Source organism: Molothrus aeneus, chromosome 12 (assembly GCF_037042795.1).
Source record: "Molothrus aeneus isolate 106 chromosome 12, BPBGC_Maene_1.0, whole genome shotgun sequence".
NCBI classification, from domain to species: domain Eukaryota; kingdom Metazoa; phylum Chordata; class Aves; order Passeriformes; family Icteridae; genus Molothrus; species Molothrus aeneus.
The window spans coordinates 16,796,103-16,821,531 of record NC_089657.1 but is presented as its reverse complement, the minus strand read 5'-3'; the positions used below and the strand labels follow the sequence as shown (position 1 = coordinate 16,821,531).

General features: G+C 43.9%; 1 protein-coding gene across 3 annotated transcripts in view; it reads right to left on the bottom strand.

The window, feature by feature from the left end:
* RAD54L2 (RAD54 like 2) overlaps nucleotides 1-25,429 on the bottom strand; it is a 68,759-nt gene that overhangs the window by 25,489 nt on the left and 17,841 nt on the right. For 2 of the 3 annotated variants that reach the window (XM_066558433.1, XM_066558435.1), the window contains exon 2: nucleotides 22,014-22,220. In XM_066558433.1, coding sequence (XP_066414530.1) covers nucleotides 22,014-22,164 — 151 coding nt within the window. In that variant the 5' untranslated portion in view covers nucleotides 22,165-22,220. Of the gene's footprint in view, nucleotides 1-7,340; nucleotides 8,035-22,013; nucleotides 22,221-25,429 lie in introns of those variants that run through there. The other variant, XM_066558434.1, reaches the window with a different exon arrangement.

Genomic DNA, 25,429 nt, shown 5'->3' with positions numbered 1-25,429 from the left:
GCCAAGAGGGGCACGACTATCCTTTCTTATGCACTTTAGAGGTGTGAAATGTGCCTGCACTTTCAAAAGCCAAGAGACCTGCTTACAGCATGGCTCTGGTTTGTGCTGCAGGCCAGAGGTTGCCAGTTTTCTTTGCTCAATAAGCAGCAGAAAGCACCACCCCCAGATGTACATACAAACAGGGGGAGGTGTTTGGTTTCTCGACCAACACTTGCATGTCACAGTGTTACAGTTTAGAAGTCTCTGTAAGAGAGTCGTGACTGCTGTGTGTAACGCTGCTTCAGATGCTGCCTCTGTGGTGTGACTGCCAGAGCTGTCCCTAAACACTGCACACAGCTGTGACTCATGATGTGTAACACAGCAAAAGATCTGTCCTGCAGTCAGGCACCTCCTATTTCAGCCAAGCTCACCTCATCACCTTTAAAACTTCTGTTACAACAGTACAGGACCCAGCCTGGAGAATATTCTCTAGATCCTCGATTCAGCAGTGAATTGCCCTCGACACAGCCTGCTCTGCAAAATGGCTCAGGTTGCTGCAAAGTGTCATGAAGCAGCAGGTTGTTTTGAGGTGTGACATTCATTTAACTAACACTGTTTTGACACCAAGATAAGAGAAAAACAGTGTTATAGCCAATCTCCATGCTCCAAGGCAGCCCTCAGTAAGTCCCAGTCTGTGCATCCACAGTTTGGCTCTAGCAACAGTCAGCACTCCTAGGAATACAGAAATTCCCATTCAGAAGATCTGAGGGTCTCCTACCTGGGGTTGCTGCATAAGAAGATCCAAGAGACCCCTCAGTGGACAAGCTACTCTCTAAGTTGGTGACTTCCTTGCCTGCCCAGTTGGTAGCCAGCTAACAGGGCTAGCTAGAGGTATGTACACCTCCTCCTGGGAGACCAGTTCAATTGCCAGGGTAATTCCAGTGACTCCAGGAAAGACACAGCCCTGAAACCCAGACACCTGTTTATTTCTAAAGTCATTTCACTACAGAAACTCAGGATACCAAATAGGAAAATTTGCTGAGTTTTTGAGCATTATTTCCTACCCTAAGAACAGGGATGTGCATGCCTGGTACAGAATGTAGCTGCATGCAGAGCAGTGAGCAGTTAATTCTTACTTTGGGAGCTTTATTTTGCCCTGCAGCACAAAGAACAAAAAGCAGTTAAATATTATTGAAGCCTTCTGAGAACTTCTATGCAGTTTGTGGGAAAAAGCCTGTCAGAGACTAGCTAATACTAGCTAGTGCTACTACAGCCGGTACTGAGCTGTCAAAGCAGGAATGGGAGGAGCACTGAGGGATGGCACAAGAAACTCTAATTGCACAGCCCCAGCTGCAACTCAGTCCCTGACACACTGAACTACAACTGGAGTGCCAAAGGCTGGAGGAGCAACTCTGCAGAGCTAGCCCAGCTACAAAGGCTCTGACAGCCTGGAAGATGCTCTCTGGGTTATGTGATGTTTCTCCGGTGTGCTGGGAGCTGGAGAGGTGAGTAGGTGATGCCAGAGTGAAACTGTACCTGGCTCATGAAGAGCAGCTAACTGCAGCACAGCAATCAACTCGGAGGCTGGCAACAGCCAGAGTCCTCTGGCTCATCCTGTACTCAGATGTGCAATATAAATGAAATATTTTCAAAATATTCTTTGTATGCAACTGGTGCAGCTGTTGCATGGATGCCATGCAAGAAGGGAGAAGTGGTGTCTGCACAGAGCACCTCTCACAGAAGTGGAATTGTGTGAAAACACTTGAGCACCTCAAGGCTGGGCTAGAGGCAGTAATTCCTTGTGAAACCCCTCACATACAGTGTAGGTGAAAGTAAGGGAAAAGCTCAGACTCCCTTCCTCCAGGCTTTACCTGTTGCAACATCCAGGAGAGGCACAAAGACAGCACACATCAACACCTGGCTGCTTCCACCCAAAGCACTGGGAAAGCCACGTTAGGGGGGGGTCGGAGCAGGACGGAGCAGGACAGAGCAGGACGCAGCCCCTACGGGCACTCGGGCCTCTCCGCAGCAGCCGCTGTCAGGGCAGCTAATTAGCAACAAGACTTTGTTCTCCTCGGAAAATAATCGGGCTCAGTCTTCGACGGCAGGACGCCCCTCCCAGCCACCAGCGCTTAACAAAGCCCTAATTATGTAAGTATTATATAACGCGGCACACCTGCCCCCCCGCGCCGGCCGCGGCACCCGCGCTGCCCCCGGCACGGCGGACCCCGCGCCCGGCCCTCCCTGGTCTCCAGCAGCTGCCACTGCTGCCGGCACGACAGCCGGGAGCAGCCTTTTGTCCGCCTGTCCGCACAGGACCACGGCTGTGGGAGTTCCGAAGGCAGGCACTGCGCCTAGCCAAGCGGGCAGCCACGCCGAGAGCCGCGGGACCGGCAGCCCCAGCCCCCGGCTGGCCCCGGCGGAACGCAGCCCACTGACCACAGCAGCGACCGACCGCCGGCACTGCTCCCGCCCGGCTCTGCTGCCGTGCCTGGCGTCCTGCTGAGTCACAGCCACGCTACTGCCGGGCACAAAGGATCGCTCTTTCGGGCTGAGCCTGATCCCAGGGGAAGCTTCCCCCACCTGTCAAAAGGCACGTACGTCTTCATGCCCGTTGCTGATTTATCTAGGAGTTAACCATCCCCAGGTCTGTCGTTCATACCTGTCACTGTAACCAGACACACAGTCTGTCATGTTGGTATATCAAAGAGTGCTGCTTGAAGTCTGAGTAACATATTTTTCATTTCTCTAAGTATCAGTAGAGCGATCACTCGCTGTGGGTTCAAGACACCTACGTGAAATCTGCTGGTGAGGGATGGCAGGCTGCCTCTGTCCCCAGCACAGGACCAGAGGATGGAGGGAAGAGATGAGCTCTAAAGAAAAGCCACCAGCACTGACTCTGGGCCAGAGCATGAGGAGGGAGCCAGACCATGAGCACACACAAGTCAAACCCATCTCCAGTCTCCTCTGGCAAGAAGTAAGCCCAAATAAATGGAAAACTTTAAAAGATAAATTACAAGGCAGCACTGCCCTTCCTTTTTCCTTCAGACATCTTTCAGCATATCAGTTGCTGATGAGGTTATGCTGCAGAATAAAACTCCTTTCCCGGCCTGAAGGAATCCTTCAGGAACAAAGGCAGCAGACTTGAAGGGTAGGAGCAAGGAATACACCACCCAGAAACCAAAGGGAAAGTAAGCGGCCAAGAAGTGCCGAGAGGCAAACTGGAATATCAAACAGCCAGCTTTGGTGACAGGCAATATATCTTCTAACCCTGGGATTATGCAAGCAGAACCAGGCCCCAAATACCCAAGAGATCTTGTTCTGGCTGGGCCTCAATGCTGCGGACGCTGAGACCCGGGTTACATAAACACCAAAGAGCACTTATATAACTCTTGTATGGCACAGGCTCGCAGCCACAGGCACCCCATTGCCACTGGAGTGTGGCAGGTACCTGCTCTGGTACCCAGCCCCTCCAGGACCTCCTCCCATTCCTGCACAAGCCCCTAAATGCAGCCCAGGTGAGGTGCCTGTCAGGTTGTCCTCCCTTTCACAGGCACCACAGGCTCATGGTTCCTCTGGAGCACTGGGCAATCCCGTATCCATTTCCAGCCCAAAAGAGGGTTGTGAAATTTCAAATCAAACATTTTCATAGTGCCTTGAGATGGCAACACCTGGAGAGATACAGAACGCTGCTACCTGCCATCTCTCTTCTACATATGGAATCAAAACTACTTTTCCTGATGAAAGTCCTCAAACCCAAACTGTTCCCTCCTGCCATGCCCCCTCTCTTGCACAGACACTGTGGGCATTAGTGAAGACAGGGAAACAAAGACAGGAAGGCACCCACTGAGGTAGCAGGGGAGGCAGGGATCGGCCACATTTGTCCTTTAGCCAGGGTGTGCGAGAGCAATGAGTTACATAAAGCTACTGCTCTGGAGTCAGGAAGTGTTTCAGGCTGAGTGCTGGGAAGTTTTCAACAAGCTATGCGCAGGAGGGAACTGAAACCTCCCCTTTCTGGTTATCCCAGTTAACTAGTAACCCAGAATAGAGTTTTGTCAGCCAGATTATGAAAATTACCATGGGGATCTAAACCACAAGTAACCGGATTTAACCTTATTTATTTTCACAACACTTCAAAGCTTTTTAAAAAAAAGAGAAATATGATCTAGTTTATTGAGGTGGCTAAATATTGATTTAGGTAACAAATTTCCCCTTTCCAGCTTCAGAAAATAGATGCATACGGGGGCTTGACACGTTCCAAGCACAGTGAATCCAGCTGGCTGCTACCATGACTCTTCTAGGGATAAATTTCAGGGACTAAGAAAAGAGGACGAGTAGGGGAGCAAGCATTCTGCATTATGCAATGATTACATAAGCATTAATTTACACTAGGTAGCTGGGAGTTGTAGCTTTATATCAGCATACCCTCAGAGCAATGAGAAATAATAAAGAAGGGATTATTGTGCCACACACTTCCAAGGCCACCAAAATGGCAAACAAACAACAAGCACCAGCTGAACTTTAATCTCTGCCTCAAGCTCACATCATAGCTTTGCTCAGGACCTGCTAACAAGGACAGGGAGAAGGCAGGTGACACTCACTCCTAATTTAAAAGAGCAGCATGGGAAATAATCCCAGCACAAGGCAACCTCCAGCATCTGAGTCCTCCTTCGTTGTTGCTCCTGATGGTAGTGGTATAAGGGAGGAGTGATTTCAAAATGATAACAGTGTCACTTGTACCCCAGTTAGTGTCAAAGGGGTTCACAGGCATGATGAGCTCCTCACAGTACCCTGTGAAACACCTCCTGTCCATCTTGCAGAGGAAGAAACTAAATCAAAGCAATCAGGTGGGCATCAGTGCTGAGTAACTCAGGTTATTGGCTTCCTGTCCTATGCTCTAACCAACAATTCTCTTTCTTCTCCATAAATATAATTTCCTACTTGAAAAAAACAAAACACAGATGTGGATTTTTTTTAGAACTGTAACAAAGCACAGAACTTCAGCTACATTCCCTTTTTCTGCCTCAGTCTCCAAAGAAATTTCAGAGAAATTTTTAAGGACTCTGTTTAATGAGGGAGGCATCACTTGGGAGAAAAATTCAAATTGTTGAGTTTGAGCCTGTGTGCTACCGCATTCCACTGGCACTTCTCCCATCAACTGCAGCCAGAAAAGTGACCGAGAGCACTGGAGAAAGTTAATAAGACCAGGATGAAAGACCAGGATGAAACACCATTGCTGAAAGAACAATCTGTTTCTAGTTTTCCTTTCCAAAATATTGGTGCTGCTAAAGGAGTTTGACAAAAGGCTGCAAATTGTTTGTAGCAATCAGACTCATACAAATTGAAGTCACAATGCCACAAGGACAACCCTCCACCCAAAATACACAACACCCTAAAAACTAAGCACATTACAGCCTGGAAAAGAAATAGGCACTTGTTTCTTCAAAAGGTTGTTAAAATGACAATTACCTCTATGGTCAAGAAAGAAATATATCTGTATATCACGAGGAAACAGAGATTTTTACATAAAAGACATTTTTCTTGCAGAATAACAGGGGGATAGGTAGTGTACTGCAAGAAACCTTGATTTACTAGCTGGTGGATGCTACCATAAAATAATTAAAATCTGCTCTAACTTTCTAGCAACATTTTTAAAATAAAAAAAGTATCACAGCACTGCATATACAGGTGCTTGCAACTTTGAATACCAGTGTTCAGGCAGCTGGTGTGAGGAAAAGCCAGATAAATCAGAGAGGAAAAGAAACATTGCTCAGTGGTTGAAGCACAAAACCAGGGAAGAACATGATGTCTAAGTTCTGCACAGACTCACTCAGTGACCTTGTGTAGTTTATCATCTCTTTTGGGACAGGCAGGTTGTGCAAAAGTGTGATGGAGACACTCTTGGATCCACCAGCCAGAACAGAACTTCAATATATCAGTTAAAAAGGCTTCCTCAAAGAGAGATCATTTTCTACTGCTAGAGACTTTGGTAGAGGCTGTGACAAACCTTGCCCCAGACTTTACAACTTGACAAGTACAAAGAAGAGTTAATTTGCACTTTTGCTCTCTTACTTTTGTACAAATACCTTTCCAACCAAAATTTTTGAAAGACCTCTAACCTTGTATTCTCCCTCCATCTATGACCTACAGTCTCATTTCCAAAAGCGTCTTTCCCTCCCTGTCTTCTCTTTTTATACCTATTATCTAGACTAAGTTACATAAGCCACTTGTATCATCACCCAGATTCCTCATTTATCCAAACTCATTTTCTATTGTAATTCCTTTTTTCTCAGTTCATACTCTCCCAGAATTAGCTTCTTTGTCCTGACACCACAATCAGAGAAATAAGATGGATTTTTTTTTTCTAGAACCCCTTTCCCACTAATGGGTAACAAATATTGCATGGCTTATTTCTATAAAAACTCCTCATGACAACCCCACTGCACTTCTGTAATAAACCAGGAATCCAGAGCTGGAACTCATGGGGAGCATTTTTGATCAGTCTGTTAGGTTCCTAGCATGACTTTGGAGATATTTGCCACATGAACAAAGTGCAAGAAGCCTGGCATCACAAAGTACCTCATCTCAAAGTAAGAAGTTAAATTACAAATTTAGAAAGTTCTTCAAATCTGAACAAAGTTTTTTCTCCAACATCCTCCCACCAGCAAACAAATTAAGTGGCAGCTATCCCCAAACTGTGAACTCCCATTAGGATTTCACCAGCATCTCCCATTTGATAGGGGGAAAACAGCCAAGCAGCTTTTAGTCTCTTAGGCACTAATTAGGGGATCTGGAGCAAGCACCAAGAGCTCTGCCTGGTGCTCAGATTGTTGCCCAGTCAGCAAGTCACCAAATATTTCACTGACAAAAGAAGCTCTTGAAACTCTTATCAAGTAGGATGTTGCAGGGAAAGTATCCACACAAAGTTGAAGGGGGTGGGGGAGAGGACAGTGGATATAAAATGATACTACTATTAACAACTGCCTCCTCTCTTGGAAAAAAGAACTTTCGCAGCATTGCAACACAACAGCAGCAGAAACAATAACAGCCAGACCCAGAATGTCACATCACCAAAGACTTCAGAATTATAGGCACAAAGGAAGAGTGAGCTTCCTTCTCATGCCCCCTCCAAAGCTCTGAAATCTCAACCTCTTCCATCCCCGCATAGTAAAGAGCACATTAAAACCTGAGACCTACAGAAGAGCCTTGGTTCCTGATGACTTTTACTAGGCAGTGAGTGGGGTGCTCCAGCCCAGGGGTGGGAAAGTGAATGGCCTGTAACAGGAAAGCAAGAGGGAAAAGAAAACAAGGAAGAAAAAGAAAGAAAAATCAGCCCACAAAATCCCCCACCTGTGTCCTACCTGGAAACTGCTGAGACTCATCCAAGAGTAGCATGCTGCTCAGTGCACCGAGGCAAGCTCTTTGCCTGCACACTTGTTCAACGTGGCTGCACACTCTCAGCTCTTCTGCTATTCTTGTCTCAGGGTCTTCAGGACAAAAGTTTCCAGTCACTCCTGACAACTCCTTATCTCTGCCCACAGCCCAGTGAGGATAAATCCACTCTCACTGGCTGTTCAGTTCGCAGGCGGGAAAAGACTCCTGATAAAACAGTCCAGGGTACAGGCAGGAAAACCTGCACTTAAAGTTTCTGAAAATAACTTTGGTAAATAGCTCCTAGTGCTTGCATCCACCCAGCTGGTGTGACGAGAAGCAGTACGTATATATCCTCCCTGCACCCAGCCGAGACGGACCGGGGTCACCGTTACATAACTAGTTAAATATGCCTCGTGTTCAGCCTAAATAAAAATTGTCACTATCTCCTCCCCTGCTTGGAGAGTCAAACAACACAGCTCTGCCCGAGGTAGCTGCTGCTCCACTGGGGACCGATGCCTGGAGCTGTGCTGCCGGGACGGTTTGGCTTCGGTAAGCACTCCCGATCAGCGGGAGCAAGCTCAGTATGCCTGGGAAAAGAGTTTCAGAAGAGAGAAGAGGAGCAGGGAGGCTGAGTGGGTGTGTACAGGGGAGGTCTCTCTCTCCGCTGCCGTACGGATCAGATCCCATTCACTCAGCCTATGATCCAGTTCAACTAGTGGCAGAGACCAAGACTGAGAATAAAATAAAAATCCTTACATAACCACTCAGGCTCTGGTGGGGCCCCGCGCAAGGGGAATCCCAACAGACAACAGGACACAGAGCAGGGGACACGCAGCACCACAACTCTGCCTCTGAGTTTCACTGGTGGGTGGGAAGGAGATGCAAAAAGGAGTAGAGCCTTTCTGGCTTTGAAAACAATTGTGATTTTATGAGCTATTTGCATAATGCCATCTAATTTGCAAGAAACCTGGACAACTGAGACTGAAACTTGAGCAATTTGATGGAGCTGGTAACCCGTTTGCACAATAACAGGTGAAAGAGCATCCTGTTTGCTTGGTTAAACCAGCAGCTTGTAGACCACTGCAAGTTTCTCAGTTTTCAGGAAAGAACTTGTCAGAATTTGTGGAGTGAGAGATTACTTTAAGTGAGTTTTTGTCCCAGTCATTCACCTGTATCAGGACAAGCACAAGAGAGAATAAATAAGTGCAGTATAAGTCCTTTAAAGCTGTAGTTGAACCCCTAAAGGCTATCCATCCTGCCAAACCTTCTTCAGTGTTGCAGAGACTTTATTCACACCCAGTTCCCTTCACAGGCATATCTAATGCCAGTAATAAACAGCAAACCTGGGCTGAAAGACACATAATGAAATTAGCTCTCTGGTAATGAGCATTTGTCCATGTAACAAAGTCAGCTGCTTATTGAAACAACTGGTGAGGGAGCTCTGGGAAAGCCAGGACACACACAAGAAACCCAAAGCAGGCGGTGTCCCAACAGCCCTCGCACAGACCTGCAGGACTCCAGGACAATGAGCTGCACTCACAACAGCAAAAGCTGATCTAATGCTGATCTAAAGGTCCGAAAGCACAGCCAGGGCAGAGCCCAGCTCCCCTTTGTGTGACTCCAGCCATTTTTATTTGACCTTTCATTTGAGAGGGTAGCAGGGCACTGTGAATGCTTGCTGCCATCAAAACACCCCCAGTGCTTCAGGGTACATCACAACTTTGAAACAAACCCAAACTCAAGATGCTTTTTCATAGTTAGAGCTATATAAATTTCACCCAAAAAAAAAAAAAAAAAGAACTGTATTACAATTACGACTCTCAGTAACAGGACAGACTTTCACCTATGTCACAGATTCAAACAGCCTAGCTGGCACACAATGTCTATCAAGGGGGAAAAGAGGGACAAATATATTAAAGAAGTGCATAGCCAAGGATCTTGTAACAGGCCTTATAAGGACTTTGTACGGTTGGAATAAATATACAAACATGACCTCAGCATCTGACCTAACAGATTTATGAATCTGGAAATTAAGATTTAAAAACAAGTACTGGGTAAATACAACTGGGTATTTGTAAAGCATGCAGTGCTGGTTTTCGCTGGGAGAGAGTTAATTCTTTTCTTAGCAGCTATTATGGGGCTATGCTTTGGATTTATGTTGGAAATAGTGTTGATAATAGAGATGTTTTTGCTACTGGTGAGCAGAGCTAACACAGAGTCAATGCCTTTTGTACTTCTGACACTGCCCCACTAGTGAGGAAGCTGAGGGTGCATAAGGAGTGAGGAGGGGACACAGCTGGGACAGCTGACCCCAATTGGCCCCAGGGATATCCCAGACCATATGGTGTCATGCTCAGCATATAGAGCTGGGGAAAGGAGGAGAGGGGGGATATCCAAAGTGATGGTGTTTGTCTTCCCAAATCACTGTTATTGTGATGGAGCCCTGCTTTCTTGGGCATGGCTGAACACTTGCCTGCCCATGGAAGGAGTTGATGAATTCCTTGTTCTGCTTTGCTGTTTAACTATCTTTATCTCAGCCCACAAGCTTTGTCACTTGTACCCCTGCAGTTCTCTCCTCCATCCCACTAGGGGATAGTGAGTGGCTGTGTGGGGCTGAGCTGCCAGCTGGGGTTAAACCACAACACATCCATATTACAGCAGTCAAGCATGAGAAAAATGGAAGTTCAATACACTGGGGGAAACAGGAAACCTATACCTGTCCTTCTGCAACACAGCAATAAAAAAGGAATTTCCTTCTTCACTTTAGCATGCAAAATGGAAAAGCAATTTTTCTAGCCCTTCTACCCACAACAGGCTCCTGGTGAGGCCACCACTGTTAGCCAGGATAAATAAATATTCACACAACCAAGAATTAGATCTGCCTGAAACAGTCAGTTTATAAAATGATCTCCTCATGGAAGGTAATCTTGTTACAGATAAGTCCATTTACTGAACAGCTTTTCCATGAGGCCAGTCTTACCAGTAAGGAACAAGGTTCTCCCCACCTTTTGGGGTCTGAAATCTTACCCAGCTGTCACACCTCACCTTCCTCCTCTCAAATCACAAGCTCTTTGCAATTGTACAGACTGTGCTATACGTCACAAGAGGCTTCTCAAAAAGCTTTTGTCACCTGAGAGATTCCCCTGCTAACAACTTAGGGCATTACCTGTTAAAAAAAAAACAACAAACAAACCACACAACACTCTGAAGTTTGTATTTTCATAGAATATTAAGATAAAGGTCCTTCAGAAGATGTTTTTTTATTTGGCTGACAAGTGTTTCCAGCAGCAATGTCAGCATCCCTGAACACTGCAAATTCACAAGCATTAAAACTCATACTTAAACCTGTCTATACAGACAAGAAACTTGACCATAAATAGTTTCAGGACATTAATTCCTCCGTATAGCAAAGAACATTATCAAACTGAAGTCAGTTAAACTAAATAAATTTCAACAAAATGTCCCAAAACATGCGTTCCCTTCAAGGTGGAGTAGCTCCTTCCCCAGCCCCATGCCTGCTGTCCACCTTGAACCTCCCAGTCCCTGCTCCACAGGCTGAGCAGCTCCATGACTGCTCCCTGACCTGACCCAAGGACAGCAGCAGAAGGAGCACTGCATCTCTGATGTGCCACCCTGCTCTTGGTCCCTGCAAGCTGGGGTGGTTCCCTTCTCTCCAGGCTGTTCATCCTCATCACCACCCCATAAAGCAAAAGAGACCTTCCTTGCCCACCCTCAACTGCTCCAGGCTGGCTGCACAGTCCCTTCCCCATGCCATGGCTTTCTCCCAGCCATGCTCCACATCCAGCAGCTCCTTCTGCACACCCCACTGACCTCCACTGTGCAGGGAAGCTGCCTACTAACCCAAATTGTTTGTAAGTTACTGAACATGAACTAGGCTTGACAGCCACATTTCACTCTTGATTAGCACCTGCTAGTAGCACATACACATCATTAAGGCCACTTTCCCTGTCCTAGTTTCCATGTTGTTTTAGCAACATAGAAAATACCCAAGAATCCCAGGTTTGACTTGGACACGGTATAAGGTGTTGTTTATCCACCCGGAACGGTTCAGACAGACTCACACTTGGACTCCACAACACTCTGTGTTGGCAACTGAGTATTGCTGGGCTTTGAGAATCATTTGCTTTTTAAACAAACACTGCACTGCAAATAAAAATTCTTTTTGATAAGATCTAAACCAACCATGGAAAACCAGAGGAGTTTTTCCATTGACTTTAGTGAGTTTCAGATTGAACCATAAGGCATAAAATTTGATAAATCTGTTTTTTCTCATTTTATTTTATTCATATAAATCTTGGTGTATTCTCTTTCCAAAACTCATCTAAATCATAAGTGGGGGGAGGTTGGGAAGTTGTACATAATGTAACAAAAATCTAATTGCACAAAATGCAGGAAGTGACACAATGCAGTGCCTCTTGTAAATGCTTTTCACACTGGCACTGTGGCAAAACACACTGCTTGAGATTCCAAGGGTTTCAAAGGTTGTTTAAATGTACCAAAGAAAATAAGCTGTTACTAGACAAGATGTAATGATTTAAAGTTGAAGAATTTATACCACAGATATTTATCATCATTCTAATCAAAATTAAATCCATTCAGTTACGATCCCAGTTACATTCAAGAAACTGATTCCTCATTTCTGTAACTTGCTAAATTTCTCTGCTGCTGTAGATGACATAACGTATTTGTACACCACTGAAGAGTTTTTTGGTACAACCCTTAATTTCATTCTATTTATTTTCAGCTATGTGTAAATTTGACATAAATCAAGCTGGTACACAAAAGTACCACTTTTAAATCACTTCTAACAGTTCAAGTATTTAAATATTTTACATAGATGAGGATTATCTGCAGATGTTTTAATTGCAAAATTTGTTTTGACAGAGATTTAAACTAGAAGTTTCTGTTCACCTAGCCCAAAAAGATTTTATCTTGTAACTTTCTCCTGTCTCATTCCTATTTGCATATTTGCAAGTGAAAATAAAGTCCTCTGACTCCTACTTAGAATTTTTTTGAGGCTGAGTCAGTGAACTGCATATTGAAGAAAATGTGAACAAGACATTTTAAACATCTGCAGTACAAAATACTGTTATTAAAAAAATACTTTCATCCAAACAATGAACCAGACACTTCTAAAAGTTCCATGTTGCAGTTTCTCTAAAGCCTAAGCAAGAAGTTAAAAAGATAAAGGAAATAACTGTGATGTGATATTGTGTTTTAAAATCTCAAGAATACTTCTAATTTAATTTAAACAGTTTCTCAACTCCTTCCACGTGTTTATTATTTAATATTACACTTGTAGACCATATAGCTACAAACACGTTTTATTTAACCAATCATTAAAACCAGCACAATACCATATAAATGAGGGGAAAATGAAATTAAGGAGTCCTTGCATGGTTTTAAACTCAGATGAAAATCAAAGAAGTTTCACCCAGTACATTTGAACATAAAAGGGGTGCTGCCTAAAATGTAAACCAGAGAATTTTCACTTTGGCTTCTTCACACCCATCAGGTAAACTTGGCAAAGTGACTTTGCCACTCCTTACCTGTTCAAGAGGGAAAATACCACATTACAAATTTGCTAATTAGTTTCCATATGATTTCATCACCGTTACAGCAGTTGCAGCTGAGGGAATACAGTACCCATTAGCAATGGTGAGGTGTGGTACAAAGCTGACAATCTGAAATGTACATTGGGGAAAAAGACATCAAACAGGACAGAGGAGGAAGGTGGGACTGTCCTTTGTTAGAGATTCTCTGGCATTATGACAGTAAAAATGCAAGTTTTTGGCCAATAAAGCACAACCTCTATATCCTGCAAAGCTTATCAGAAAAGCAAGAAGACAACTTGGGGCAATTCTTTGTTCAGTTAACAACTGCTGACCCTGCTCCCCACACCTTCATGCTGATCTCGCATTTGTGACAGCTTCAAGAGAAGAGCTAAAATACAGATTAAAAAACATTTGAGAAACTCCATATACATAAATATAGAAAATGCAGAGCCATGGACGTGGGCTGCTCCTCAACTGCATGGAAAGATTTCTATTTTGTATTCCATCATACGCAATAGATCAAAGGGAAGGAGGGAGAAAAGAGGGGGGGAAAGCGTAGCTGGTTATAACACCACATCATTTCACGAGATCTGCCAGTCCCTGCTCCCAATTGGCGGCTCCGAAGGAAGCAGAGCTCTGGCGTCATCACCTCCTTTTAAAGAAGTAAAACTAGTCATTACTCCAGGTTATATAACACTCAGACTATGCCAGACTTTGTGCCACCCGCTCAAAAAGGAAGGCGCTGTCAGAGAGCCTGGGAGGCGGGCAGGGGAGGCACCGACGTTTTCCTTCGGAGCTTCCCCCTGCTCGGGACAAGCCGAGGGGACCGGGAAGAGTCCCCGCGTTCGGCCAGAGCGACCGAGCCGCGACATCGGCACTCCGCAATCCCCTGCGCAGGGGGCTGGCGCACAGCACTCCTCAGGATCTCATCCTTCCTTCCCACAGCAGCCCCCAGGCCACACCTCACCCTGCTGAGAATAACCGAGTTCACGGGGTTAGTCAGAGTGCTGGAATCAGCCAGTAAAGCCCCCGAAGCCCAGGCACCGCTCCTCCCCATTCCTGCCTGATTTATTGGCAAACAGCCCACAGGGAAGGCACCTCTGCCGTCCTCCCACCAGCGAAACTGCCCCAACGCAGCACAATGCCCAGCCAGGCAATCTGCAGCTTCGGAATCGGCACAGGGGAGATAACAAAGCATCCAGCACTGGCTGCTCCCAGCAAAGCACTCAAGAGGATTTTTCTTTAACATCACCATTTAGTGAGTCCAGTAAATCCAGTTCAAGGAAGTTGGGTGCCACAGGGTCTGCACAACGTGCTGGGGACAGGGACCCTCTCTGGCTGGGCAGGGCCAAGCCCCTCAGACCGCACACACAAACATCATTTTGCTCTGACACACACACTGTGCTCCCGAGAAACTGCCAGGAGAAAAACAATGGGTAAAATCTGCAGCCTTCTGTAATGAAGGAAAATTCCCAGAGAAATCCGTGGGGCTTTTGCCTAAATGAGAGGCAAACCTCCTCTGCAATTTCAATGTAACCCTTCAGTACTACTCAGTAATTAGGTCTGCTAAAACTGTGACTGCTGCCATCCCATCTCCTTCTATCTTTGATACTAACTGTATCTTTGTATTTTATTCAGTTGGATTGTGGAAACAGAAGCCAGCCAGCTCCTAATTTTTTGGGGTCTTAGGAAACCGACACAAGTCTTGAAGGTGAGGTTTGTGGACACAGAGAGTGTATGCTGAACAGACACAAAGCCCTTCTCACTTTCAGGAACTGAGGGAACAACAAAGCCCCCTCAACTTCTTAGTTCTAGTACATCACCTGAGGAACGCATCCACTATCTGCAATTGGATGCACATTTACAGAATTACCCACAACCATCTGAGGCTGAGCCCCACACTCTGCACCTATACAATAAAGTACATTTAAACACTCTGATCCATAAGGATCATTTTCTAATGTAATGCAATGCAATTTCCTATGACAATTTGATTAAGTTTAAACACATGTCAATAGTCAGGATATTAGTTGACAAGTAAATTCTCTTACAGGTAGTGATTGCTTTTGTACCTCTTATGATACCACACAAGCCATCCTCTTTGCAGGCAATTATTGGCTTGGAAGACAATCTACATAAAGTTACTACAAGCATGAAAACCTGCCTGGCTTGGAAGGATCATCAAAGTGCACAGTGGTACATGAAAGTTCAGATCTGACTCTTTACTAAGACCAGAGCCATTGCATAAGCAACAAACCTAGACTGGAGCAGAGGCTTGTTTCCCCCAGGAAATGCCCTTCCAGCTTCCTTGGAAATAGTACTGCTGGGCTCTAGAGAGAGCTGCATCCAGCCACAAGTTACCAAAACAAAAGAATCTATATAGGGAAGTCCATCAAGAAGGAACAAGTGAGATTATGTCAATCACCACTCTTCCTTTTTCCCAAGAAATTCACCTTGTGCACTGCAAACATCCACTTGTAGATTAAAGTGCAGGATTATAACTTATGGGGGACTTACCTCTCTGGCATAGGTACCTACAGAACACAGAGGAGTTTACAGTTAAAGCCTCCCTCATGATTGTCTCTTCAGTGCTTTTCTAGACTTAGCAAAGTCCTGACTTCTGTTTCTTTCCATACCTTTTGCTCCAACTCATCCACTTTCAAACAACAAAAAGACCCCACTCTCCACTCCAAGCTTACTCTGATGGGCTTGTGCCTTTCCTTAGGCCCAGCACCTGCCTCCAGCTAAACAAGGACAGGAGATCAAAGCACAAGTCACCAGTCTGAGGCAGGAAGCATGCAGCACCCAAGGCCACTGTGCCACACACTGCAGCAGATGGAAGCAGGGTTCCTCAAAGAGCAGTTCTGTTCTCTGAGGCTGCCTTGACCTTGGGATGCCCATCTGCCCTTGGTGCCACCTGGAGACACAGCTGTGAAAGGCTGCTTTCTAAAAGGAGTGGAGAGATTAAAGCAGTAAGTACCTAATTGCTCCTCCTCTTCTTGAGGAATAAATTAAATTTTCTAGCAGATAGGAAGGACAACTTAAAACCAGCATTTCCTTGGAAAAAGAAAATGCTGTGCAGTCTGGTCAAAAGTAGAAGGCAAAAGGTTTCAGGTTGTTGGAACAAATCTGCATTTACCAAGACAAGCATGATCATTCATTTCAGGTAAAAAGTGCAGGGAAATTTCTTTCTAACAGCAGTTTCTTTTTTCTCCTCCTTTTTTATCTCCAGTAGGATAGGCCTTTCTAAATCTGGATATAAAATGATAAATGATATCATTCAGCAAGAAACTGTCTCCATACTCTTCCTCTGACTCTCTCTCAGTTTCATACAGGTAAGTATAACATGACCTAATTTATAAGAATAACCACAGTCAAAAAGCAAAAACTCACATATTTGAGGAGGAGGAGCCTACAAAATGAACAGATTTATACCAAAGACTTTCCTCTCTTCCCCTGTAAGGACAGAAAGTTGCTCTGTTCCCAACCACACACATCCAGCTGGGGACTCCCACACACCCCAGTTTTGTTTTGTTCCAGCACTTTGTTGTGGAGAAGAAAAGATAGAATGCTTTGGGGTGGGAAGCACATGAATAACACCATCTCCAAAATGAGCAGCAGATCTCTGTACCTTAAGGATGCATTCATGTATCATTCAAAGAAGTATTAACCCACACTTCCACATGATGTTAAAAACAGATTTCGAAAATAATTTCAGGTTTAATAACTCCAGGTGCTAATGAACTTTCCAGTAAGTATGGTATTAGCTACTCAGTTTTCCCATTAGATTAGACAAAGAATTTGCCCAGGCAGCTACAAATTGATTTCCCTTTCAATGTAATTGCACCCTATATTGATGACCCACAGAGTTGTGACCCACAGAGGAACATCATATTAAACAAAATCCATACTTGCTATAATTTCATGCCAACATTTTTTCCCTCAACAACCAAGTGAAAATCATAGGAAAAGCTAATCAAGCAGGACCCCTTTAAATGAACAGACTTTCCTCTAGTGAGGGCTCAAGGTAAGCAGAGATCTTTTCAAGCTTGGATCAGCAGTGGGTGCCATCTGAAGTCAAGAGCTCCTGCCTTGGTATCAAGGGGGAAAGTTCAAAACTGTGAGTACCAAGTGGCAGCTCAAGTTCAAGCAAAAGCAGCTACTGAAATACATTGTGGATTGTGCTGCAGAAAGGAAAGGTGGCTCTGTTTGAGCTATCAAATGTCACAAGCAGGGTGAGCAGTTTTAAGAGGTTAGGGTGGGGAAAAGGGTCTCTTTTCCCCCTCACTCACCTCATGTGCCAATCTCTCAGATGTTCTGAAATTTCCTGATGCCCTCACCCTACCAAGGAGCTGCAGTGCAAAACATCACTGCACCCATGTGTCCTCCTCTCCTGGACTCGCTGTTCTGTACCACCAACCAACTGTGCTTCTCATTCACTCCTCTTTAAGAGTCTGTATGTCCACAAAACCCCACACAAACCAGTCTTGGTTTGCTCCAGCACTTTGCCAGGGAGTAGGAGGAACAGTATGAGTCTGAGCTGGGAAGAGGGAGCTCCTCCAGTTCTCCAGTAGTCAAACAGAAATGCCACAGAGCTCGCACATTCCCAGGCCTGGAATGTGGGGAAAGAAAAAGGGGTCAGGAAAGGAGAAAAAGTGCAGAATACAGGGCAGGAGACAAGGCCAATTCCATGGAGTTTGTCTTATCACAACAGTATCACATAATACATTATTATTATTTGGTGTTGCCTGGCATCCTTGTACAGTAAGAACTGCAGCACTACTGTAGTACTGGAAAATTGTTCACCAGTATACCTGAAAAGCACAGATTCCAACCCGTCTGCTGTACCATGCACTCTGGAATGCAAACACAGCTAGGAGCCTTTGAGGACAGGGTCTGAATGCTTGTGCTCATTAAGACATCTTTGAGAGAACTGAACAACTACTTCTACCCCAAACTGCACTTTAAGAAAGTATTTAACACATATACTCAGAGGTAAGAAAACAAGCAACTTGCCATCACTATTAATAGCAGAATTACAGCAATACATATGAATAAGAGATAATGAATTCCAGAGACATCAGTCAGAATAATCCAGAGACATTCCCAAAGTGAAAAAAACAGAACAGTACAGTGGGATTCATTCAAACACTCAACAGCTTTCCTTGGGAAAGCTCTGAGGTATAAACCTCAGTCCACGCATTTGAAATGATCTGTAAAATCCATATTGGAGCTTTGTTTCCTCTTTGCTCAAATTAGCTTTTATTCCTATGGAGTCCTACACAGCCCTGAGCAACAACCAGGATCAGAGAAAAAGTTGAGGACTTGAAACAGCCCTTCATCTCTATAGTCATCAGTACATCACATTTCTAGTGAAAACGATTCAGGGAGTTAACAAAAAAAGTTTCTAGCAGTCACGCATTGCTATCACAAAATCAAACATGATAAAACAGGTGCTGCAACCCACAAGTGATGAAAAAACAGATGAAGTGGGCAGGGATGACAAGGCTGGAAAACAGTGGCAGCCTCTGGCTAGGATTGAAGAGTGCTGCTGGGATGGGTGTGCAGTCTGGCAGCCAGGGAAGGGGCTGTAAGTGTCAGAATAGGTATGTTCTGGAAGGAGAATTCTAGGGAAAAAAAAAAAGACTAAAGCTGGAAGATTTCCTACACATGATGCCCAGGTTCATTAACTGGCCACCACTGAAGAAATGGATAAAGGATGTAAGCCACATGGTTATTAGCTTTCACTTACTGAGAAATATTCAAAAAACTAGCTTTTCAGGCTCTTTTGATTCCTTGAGGGCAGGGGCAAAGGTTGAAGAGCTGTGTTCTTCCATACTGAAAGCCTGTACCATACAAGTACAAACTAACTCTAGACCACCTACAGGACAGCCTATACTAAATGCAAACAAAACTGAGAAAAATGTGCCAAAACTGAAGATAGCACTGAAGTACCAGAATGTAAAAAGAACTCCTAGAAGACTATGAAACTGAAACTACACACCAGGATTAACTCCACATTCAACATGTATCAGAAAGACATAAACAGGTTAAACATGCAAAACCCAACTCACTGCTAAGTCTGAGATGATATGATCAACCACTACCAAGTGTGGATAACATTACATTAACACTGGAAAGTTCTTAAGTTATTTGAGCCACCATCAATACATGGAAATCCTAAACAAAGCCACTAGTTTGCAAGCAAACAGTAAAAATGTTATTTTTGTAATTGATATAATCACTATTATTTAAAGCAAGTAATCAGTTTCCGTTTGGAGAAAATGTTTAAGCAGCCTGTCAGCCTTCCAAGAAACAGCTTTGAAAGATTTATTAATCATCTAAAGCTTGTTGTGCTAGAAATATGCATGAGCCCATCCTCAAGGGAAAGATCACCCCAGGATCCCTAGTGGGATCAGAACAACCACAATACCAGGAGGGGAGGAGAACAGCACAGCTGGGAATAGGGAGAACAAAGTTTTAACAGAAATTATTAAAATTAAGCTTTTTAAAAGCTTCATAATATAAACACTAGAGCACTGCATCCCTTATGAATAAAACTGTCTGTTCCAAATATGATATTTATGAATGAGGTTAGTCTACAAAGCCATGAGACTACAAACATCAGATGGGCACAATAAAATGAACCTCCTAATTCTGAAGTTGGTTGTATTTCATAGGCTAAAGAGCAGGAGACCTTTTTATATTAGATCTAAGGTGATACAGATGCCAAATGACATTTTGGAGGCAATGTGTAGCTGTAAGGAGATATCAGGAAAAGCAGACTGGACACCTCCACAGAAGATAATTATACATCTAAGCACCCAGAAAGCATTCTGATATTGTGGCAGACAGAATTAAAGCTGAACAATCTGAAACCTCAGAGGCAATCTAGCTTTGCTCAGCTCATGGGAGGGAGTTTTCCCTTGTACCTAATGAATAAACATAAAAATACTTTATGTTAGTTTCTCATGTAAATTCTTTTTACTGTCCCTCATTATTTTCTACATTTAAAAAAAATATTTTTAATGAGTCACAACAAAAATATAAGACATAAACATGTTTCTAGTGTTTTAACATGAAAATAAATAGCTGTCATTAGCAGTTCACAATGTTCTGTACACCTATATTGATCTTGTTTGCTTTGGAAAGAATAATCCTGACAAACAACTGTGAGTAAACACTCACAATAATATAGATGTTGATGATAAAACACATCAGTCTATGATAATAGACTAGTGGAACAGTGGGAATGACCCACTTGGACATGACACACAGACACTCCCTTCTGTTAATGAAAGTTTGGCAACCACATCACACTTCCTCCTGCCCCACTGCTGCAGAGTCCTGTGAACAAAGTGACATCATCATCATCATCATCATCACCAGTCTGAGACAGAGTAACCTGTGACCTTGTAACTCTTCTCTGTGTTGATACTGGGAATTCCCTTGTTTCTTACCTGAACTAACACTTCCATTTCTGCTACTTTCTCATTAGAAAAAGCCATCATGTGAATAAAAAAAAAAAAAAAGGAATGCATTCGTTTTTGTGTAAACATTTTTATAAAAGCATTTAAAATCAAAACAGCATCTTCAAATAGCACATGGCTGAAAGAATATAACAACAAAACAAACAACACTTGAGGACAACAATTTATTTTGAAGCCAAAAATTCTTTAGTAACTAGAAGAAGAGAGAAGCATCTGTTTTTAACACATTCTATGCTAAGAAAAGGAAGATTACTCTCAGTTGGTTAGGTATATTCAAATACCTGCATACCCTTTGAAGTTATTAAAAATTGCAATTTTAAAGGAAGCGAATAGAGCATCCCCTTAGGCTCTGGCTACAGTTTTGTGATACAAAGGTTGATGGCAAATTCAGCATGGGGAATCCCCACCTGAGCTCTGCATTCCTGTCTCTGTGCCCTAGAACATCCACCCTTCTGGACCAAGAGACATTTCTAGGATCATGCTGTGACCCAGAGCAGTTATCTGGTAACATTCAAATGTAGCCTGCACAGCACAGGCCCATTTAGCATTAGCCCTGCATTAGCCCTGACCTGAACTGCTCCTCTCCTGAAGGAGAGAGTAGGGCAGGTGGAACTAGGTGAGGATAGAAGGTGACAACTTACTTAGCACTTCCATCTTTGATCTTGTAAAACAAACAAAGGAGAACCCAACCTGTATGTTGGCAGTAAAGAACATTTTCTAGCTGTTAAAAATGATTACTGTGAATGAGCAATAATTGTCCATAGCATTCATCAAATTTTTTATGTATGGGACAAGCCAATGACATAAATATATTTTTTGTCACCACATCCTTTAAATAATACAAGTAATTGCAAATCAGTTCATTTACTTTACATAATTGCTTTCCCAAAATTTGAAGCTATTTTAAAAATTCTATCCTCCTTACAATTTATACTTGTGCCTTGTTTTCCTGATGGAAATATTTTTGGCCAGGAGACCATATTTAACCTACATTAAATACCTATTTAAACTAAACAGCCACATAAGGACTTCTCCCTACCAAGAGCTGGACAAATCCTAAACCTTACACAATCTCCCAAGGGATGACAGCCAGTTTTCTATAACAATGTATTGATGCCTCAAGTTTTAGCTTTTATATTTTTCAGATTCTGTACTGCTTTAGTGTGTAGTTCTGAGCTTCATATTAAGGGATGGTGAGCTCTCTTCACAGCGTAGCTGGACAAAACAATTCCTCTCCTAGCTTGGGACCAAGGACTACCACCCAAATTTCAGGCCCAAGAGCATAAACAGTGTGGACTGAAGAGAGAAAAACAAGAAGGGTGGGACTTCATAACCTAAAGCTGTAATTGGACAATTAACTGCAATATGCAAATGGAGCAGAAGTGATAAAAGTGAGAGACCCCGTGAGTGGTTGTGCATTTTGTGATCATTTTGGTTCAACTGGGGTGTAGCCCTGGCTGGGCTCTTGTGCTGCCCTAGGTGGATCCATGGAGATCTTTTAATAAATCCCTCCTTTAATCTTTAACTCTGTCTAGCCTCTGTTCTAGGCCAGCCTTCACAAGGCATCAGTATATTCCCAACCCCATTCACTCACCACTTTCATCAAGTAAGTCCTCCTCGTCATCCCCATCATTGTCCTCCTCCATCGCCTCCTCCTCATCTTCCTCCTCCTCCTCTTCCATATCCTCCTGCTCCAAGTCCGGGTCCAGGTCCGGATCACTCCCTGAGATTGACTCGTCTGACATGATTCCCAGTGGTGCTCCTTGTGCATTACCTGCTCATGTTCTACCGTGAGGCAGCCCTGCAAGGACACCAAAGAGGAATGTGAGCCCAGCAAATCCCAGCCTTTGAGCCCCAAGGCTCAACATCACAGCAGCATTACTGCACAGAAAAAACCAAATCAGCCTTTTAAATAACAGACTTAGATATCAGACAAAGCACAAAATCCTGTGGAGAAAACAGATGCTGCAAGAAATGGATCATAATGATACAGGCCCAGCATTGAATAATCTCCATCTCTTCATTGGTGCCCTTGAGGAATCTTCCTGCTGAAAAATTCCTGTTATCAATGCCTGATTATTCAGAGATGCAAAAACTAATAAATTATGTGAATAATTTCAAAATACTACTATCCAAAAAGGAAGCATACAAAAAAGGATCAGTGTCAGCATCGCCTCTGGATACCTGTTACCCTGATCCCTGCAAACACCATCACAGTGAGCAGATGTGGCTCAGAGACAGAAAGCTCCTCCTGCCTCAGCTGTACCCACTGCAAAGGTCACCCACCTCCTCACCATAGCCTGGCTGAAGTCTCTGATCCAGCCACACAACAAAAGCACTGTTACCTTCACAGTTTGGGCAGAAAACAACAAAGATCCAGTTGTAAAAGTTGAACTCCCATTGTAAAACAGGGCAAGAAGAAAAGTAAACACAAAGAAAGAATGGACCAGACAAAATTTGCATTTCCTTTCTCTCAAGGAGAAGAACTGGGGCTGGCTATACATAACTCCTCTGTTACATCACTCCAGTGCATTACAGCAGAAATTGTGGTAGACCACAAAAATAAAGCCTCAAGAGAGGACCAGGGTAATCACCAAGTCACCAGTTTATCTGTTCAGGTCATGCACTGTCACTTCTAGTCAGTGATGGGTACTCCTGAGCACTCCTCTTCCATACACACAGAATGATCCTAGAGGAGCCATATAAGATGGATGAAAAGAAACACAACCAAGAAAGGAAAATAAAGAAGGCATCTTGATCTTAAGGAACATAAGCAAAGTATGTATTCAAAGATCAAGCTGCAGAAGAATTACTATCCACACATTCTCCAAAACCTTTAAAGAAGGATGAAGGAAACATTTCCTCATCACTCACTTCCCACTGCCCCCTACTTATACCACATTTCCACTGTAAACTATAAAATGTTTGAGAACTAATCAGCCACTTAAAAACAAACCTAAATCCCAAACATCTAAGCAGATAAGGCAGTTCAAATATCTGTAAACACTTAAAATTTCATTTAATTTAACACTTAAATTTCATTTTCAGCTGTGTTTCAGCAGTTACCAGATTAACTCAGAAACCTGAAGGTTAAAGACAACACCCCTGTAGCAGGGCTGAAAACCTAACTGTCTAACTGTTGAGTATGCTGAATTATTCCAGCTCAAGTCATCAGCTCCTGCTCTGCCATTGAATAACATTGAAGAGTGTCAGAAAGAAAGTAAACGCAGGGAAGAGAAGGCATTGCAGAGATTGGCTTTGGAACAGGAAGCCTTTCACCACTCAGTCCCAGGAGCTCTTTACCACCAGGCAGAGACAACTGAAGTCCCTCCACTAGTACACGTGTCACACAGAATAAGTTGGCTTGGTCAAGCAGATGGCAGAAAAGGCCAAAACCTGAATTAGCTCAAGTGGAACTGTGCCAGTTTACACAAGCCAAAGATATTAATTCAGCTTCTGTGGTCTGCAGGTACAAGCCCAGTTGCTGTCAGGCTGCTGCAACACAGTCACCTCCAGCATCTCTTGTTTTCTGGCGTTTGGTGACTTCAGTCGAGGGCTGCATACACAAAGCCATCTATTATCAGAAGATTTTCCTAAGAAATGTTGTGCTAAAGTCTATGTCTATTTCAAAACAAGGTCTATTTCAAAACAGTGGCTTATTTTTTCTTTTACATGGAACCAACCAACCAAAGAAACACAAACACTGCTAATACAGCAGGAATGAACTCTCCTCTACAAACAGCAAAAGCAGAAGTGCTGTAATGTCACTAAAGGCTCCAGGTCAAAGAATGACACATGACACAGTTTGTCCCATCAGTATCCTCCTGTGTGTCATCCTCTCATGTCCCATCATTTGTCCCAGAACCTTAAAATATAAAAAACCCAAATCAAAACACAAAACATTCTCTGAAAATTGTTTAAATGCAAGGCTATGGGTCCCTGTGTCTTAACAGATAAAATCAAACCCAGTGGAGAGCAGCTCTCCCTCAGACTGGAGCACAAAAGGGCTCGAATCTAAGCTTTATTTTTGTTTAGCAGTAACTAAACGTTCTGTATAAGCCAACTCCTGACACCCGCTCGGCAGCCCCGGCCATATGCAGGAGAGTTAAACAGAAGCCTTTGAAAAAACTTAACTAAATCTTGCAGAGCTGGGTGAAACAAAGATGGTTAACTGCTCCGTGCCCACTGTCGTGCTGCCGTCTATCTCTGTCCCTTCCCCTCCCTGGGGCTGGGTCCCGGGAGGGCTCCCGCCCTGCCTGGTGGCAGCAGGTACGCGGTGCACAGCCCAGAGCCTGCCCTCGTTTCTCACACCGATCTGACCCAGTTCGGAGCCTCCCACCAAGGGGAATTACACAACAGGGCCAGATTGTGGCTGCCGCTACTGTTTTATGGCTGAGTTATTCCAACCTGCCCCATCTCCTGCCTTTGCAGACGCAGGCACTGTGCTCAGTGTTTAATCGCTGGAGGAAGGGCACTTTGCGAGAGATAAACTGATTACCTGACACATCCCCGCACGGGATGTGAGCTCAGGAGGGTTACGGCTCCAAGAAATCCCAATCAAACCTTCTGCACCACCCTTACAGCAGATATTCAGCCTTCCAGCACAGTGCCTCAACAGTGGTGAGGCTGCTGAGAAACCGGGCTGGGATCTTAGGGGGAAACACTTGGAAAAATTCCTCTTGCTTACTCAGGGAGGAAAAAAGAGCTGTCATGTTTATCCTACCCAGAAGTTAAACCCTGCAATCAACTGCACATCAAATTAACATCCAAGACAGCCTCTCTCATGTATTATGTCCCGTCTTTCAACAAAGATAAAAATAGTTCTGAAGTTTTTTGGGCTTTGCTTTTTTAAGGTAGAACACCTCAGATAGTAAGTAAATGCCATGTGCTGATTACTGCCTCCTCCTCAAGCCTGCACAGAAAGGAGCCCCACTTCTAGGTGAGGAAACCTTGAGAATTTGGACACATTTCTTTTGTCCTAACGTTTTTCTTTCCCTCTGCAAAGCTTTA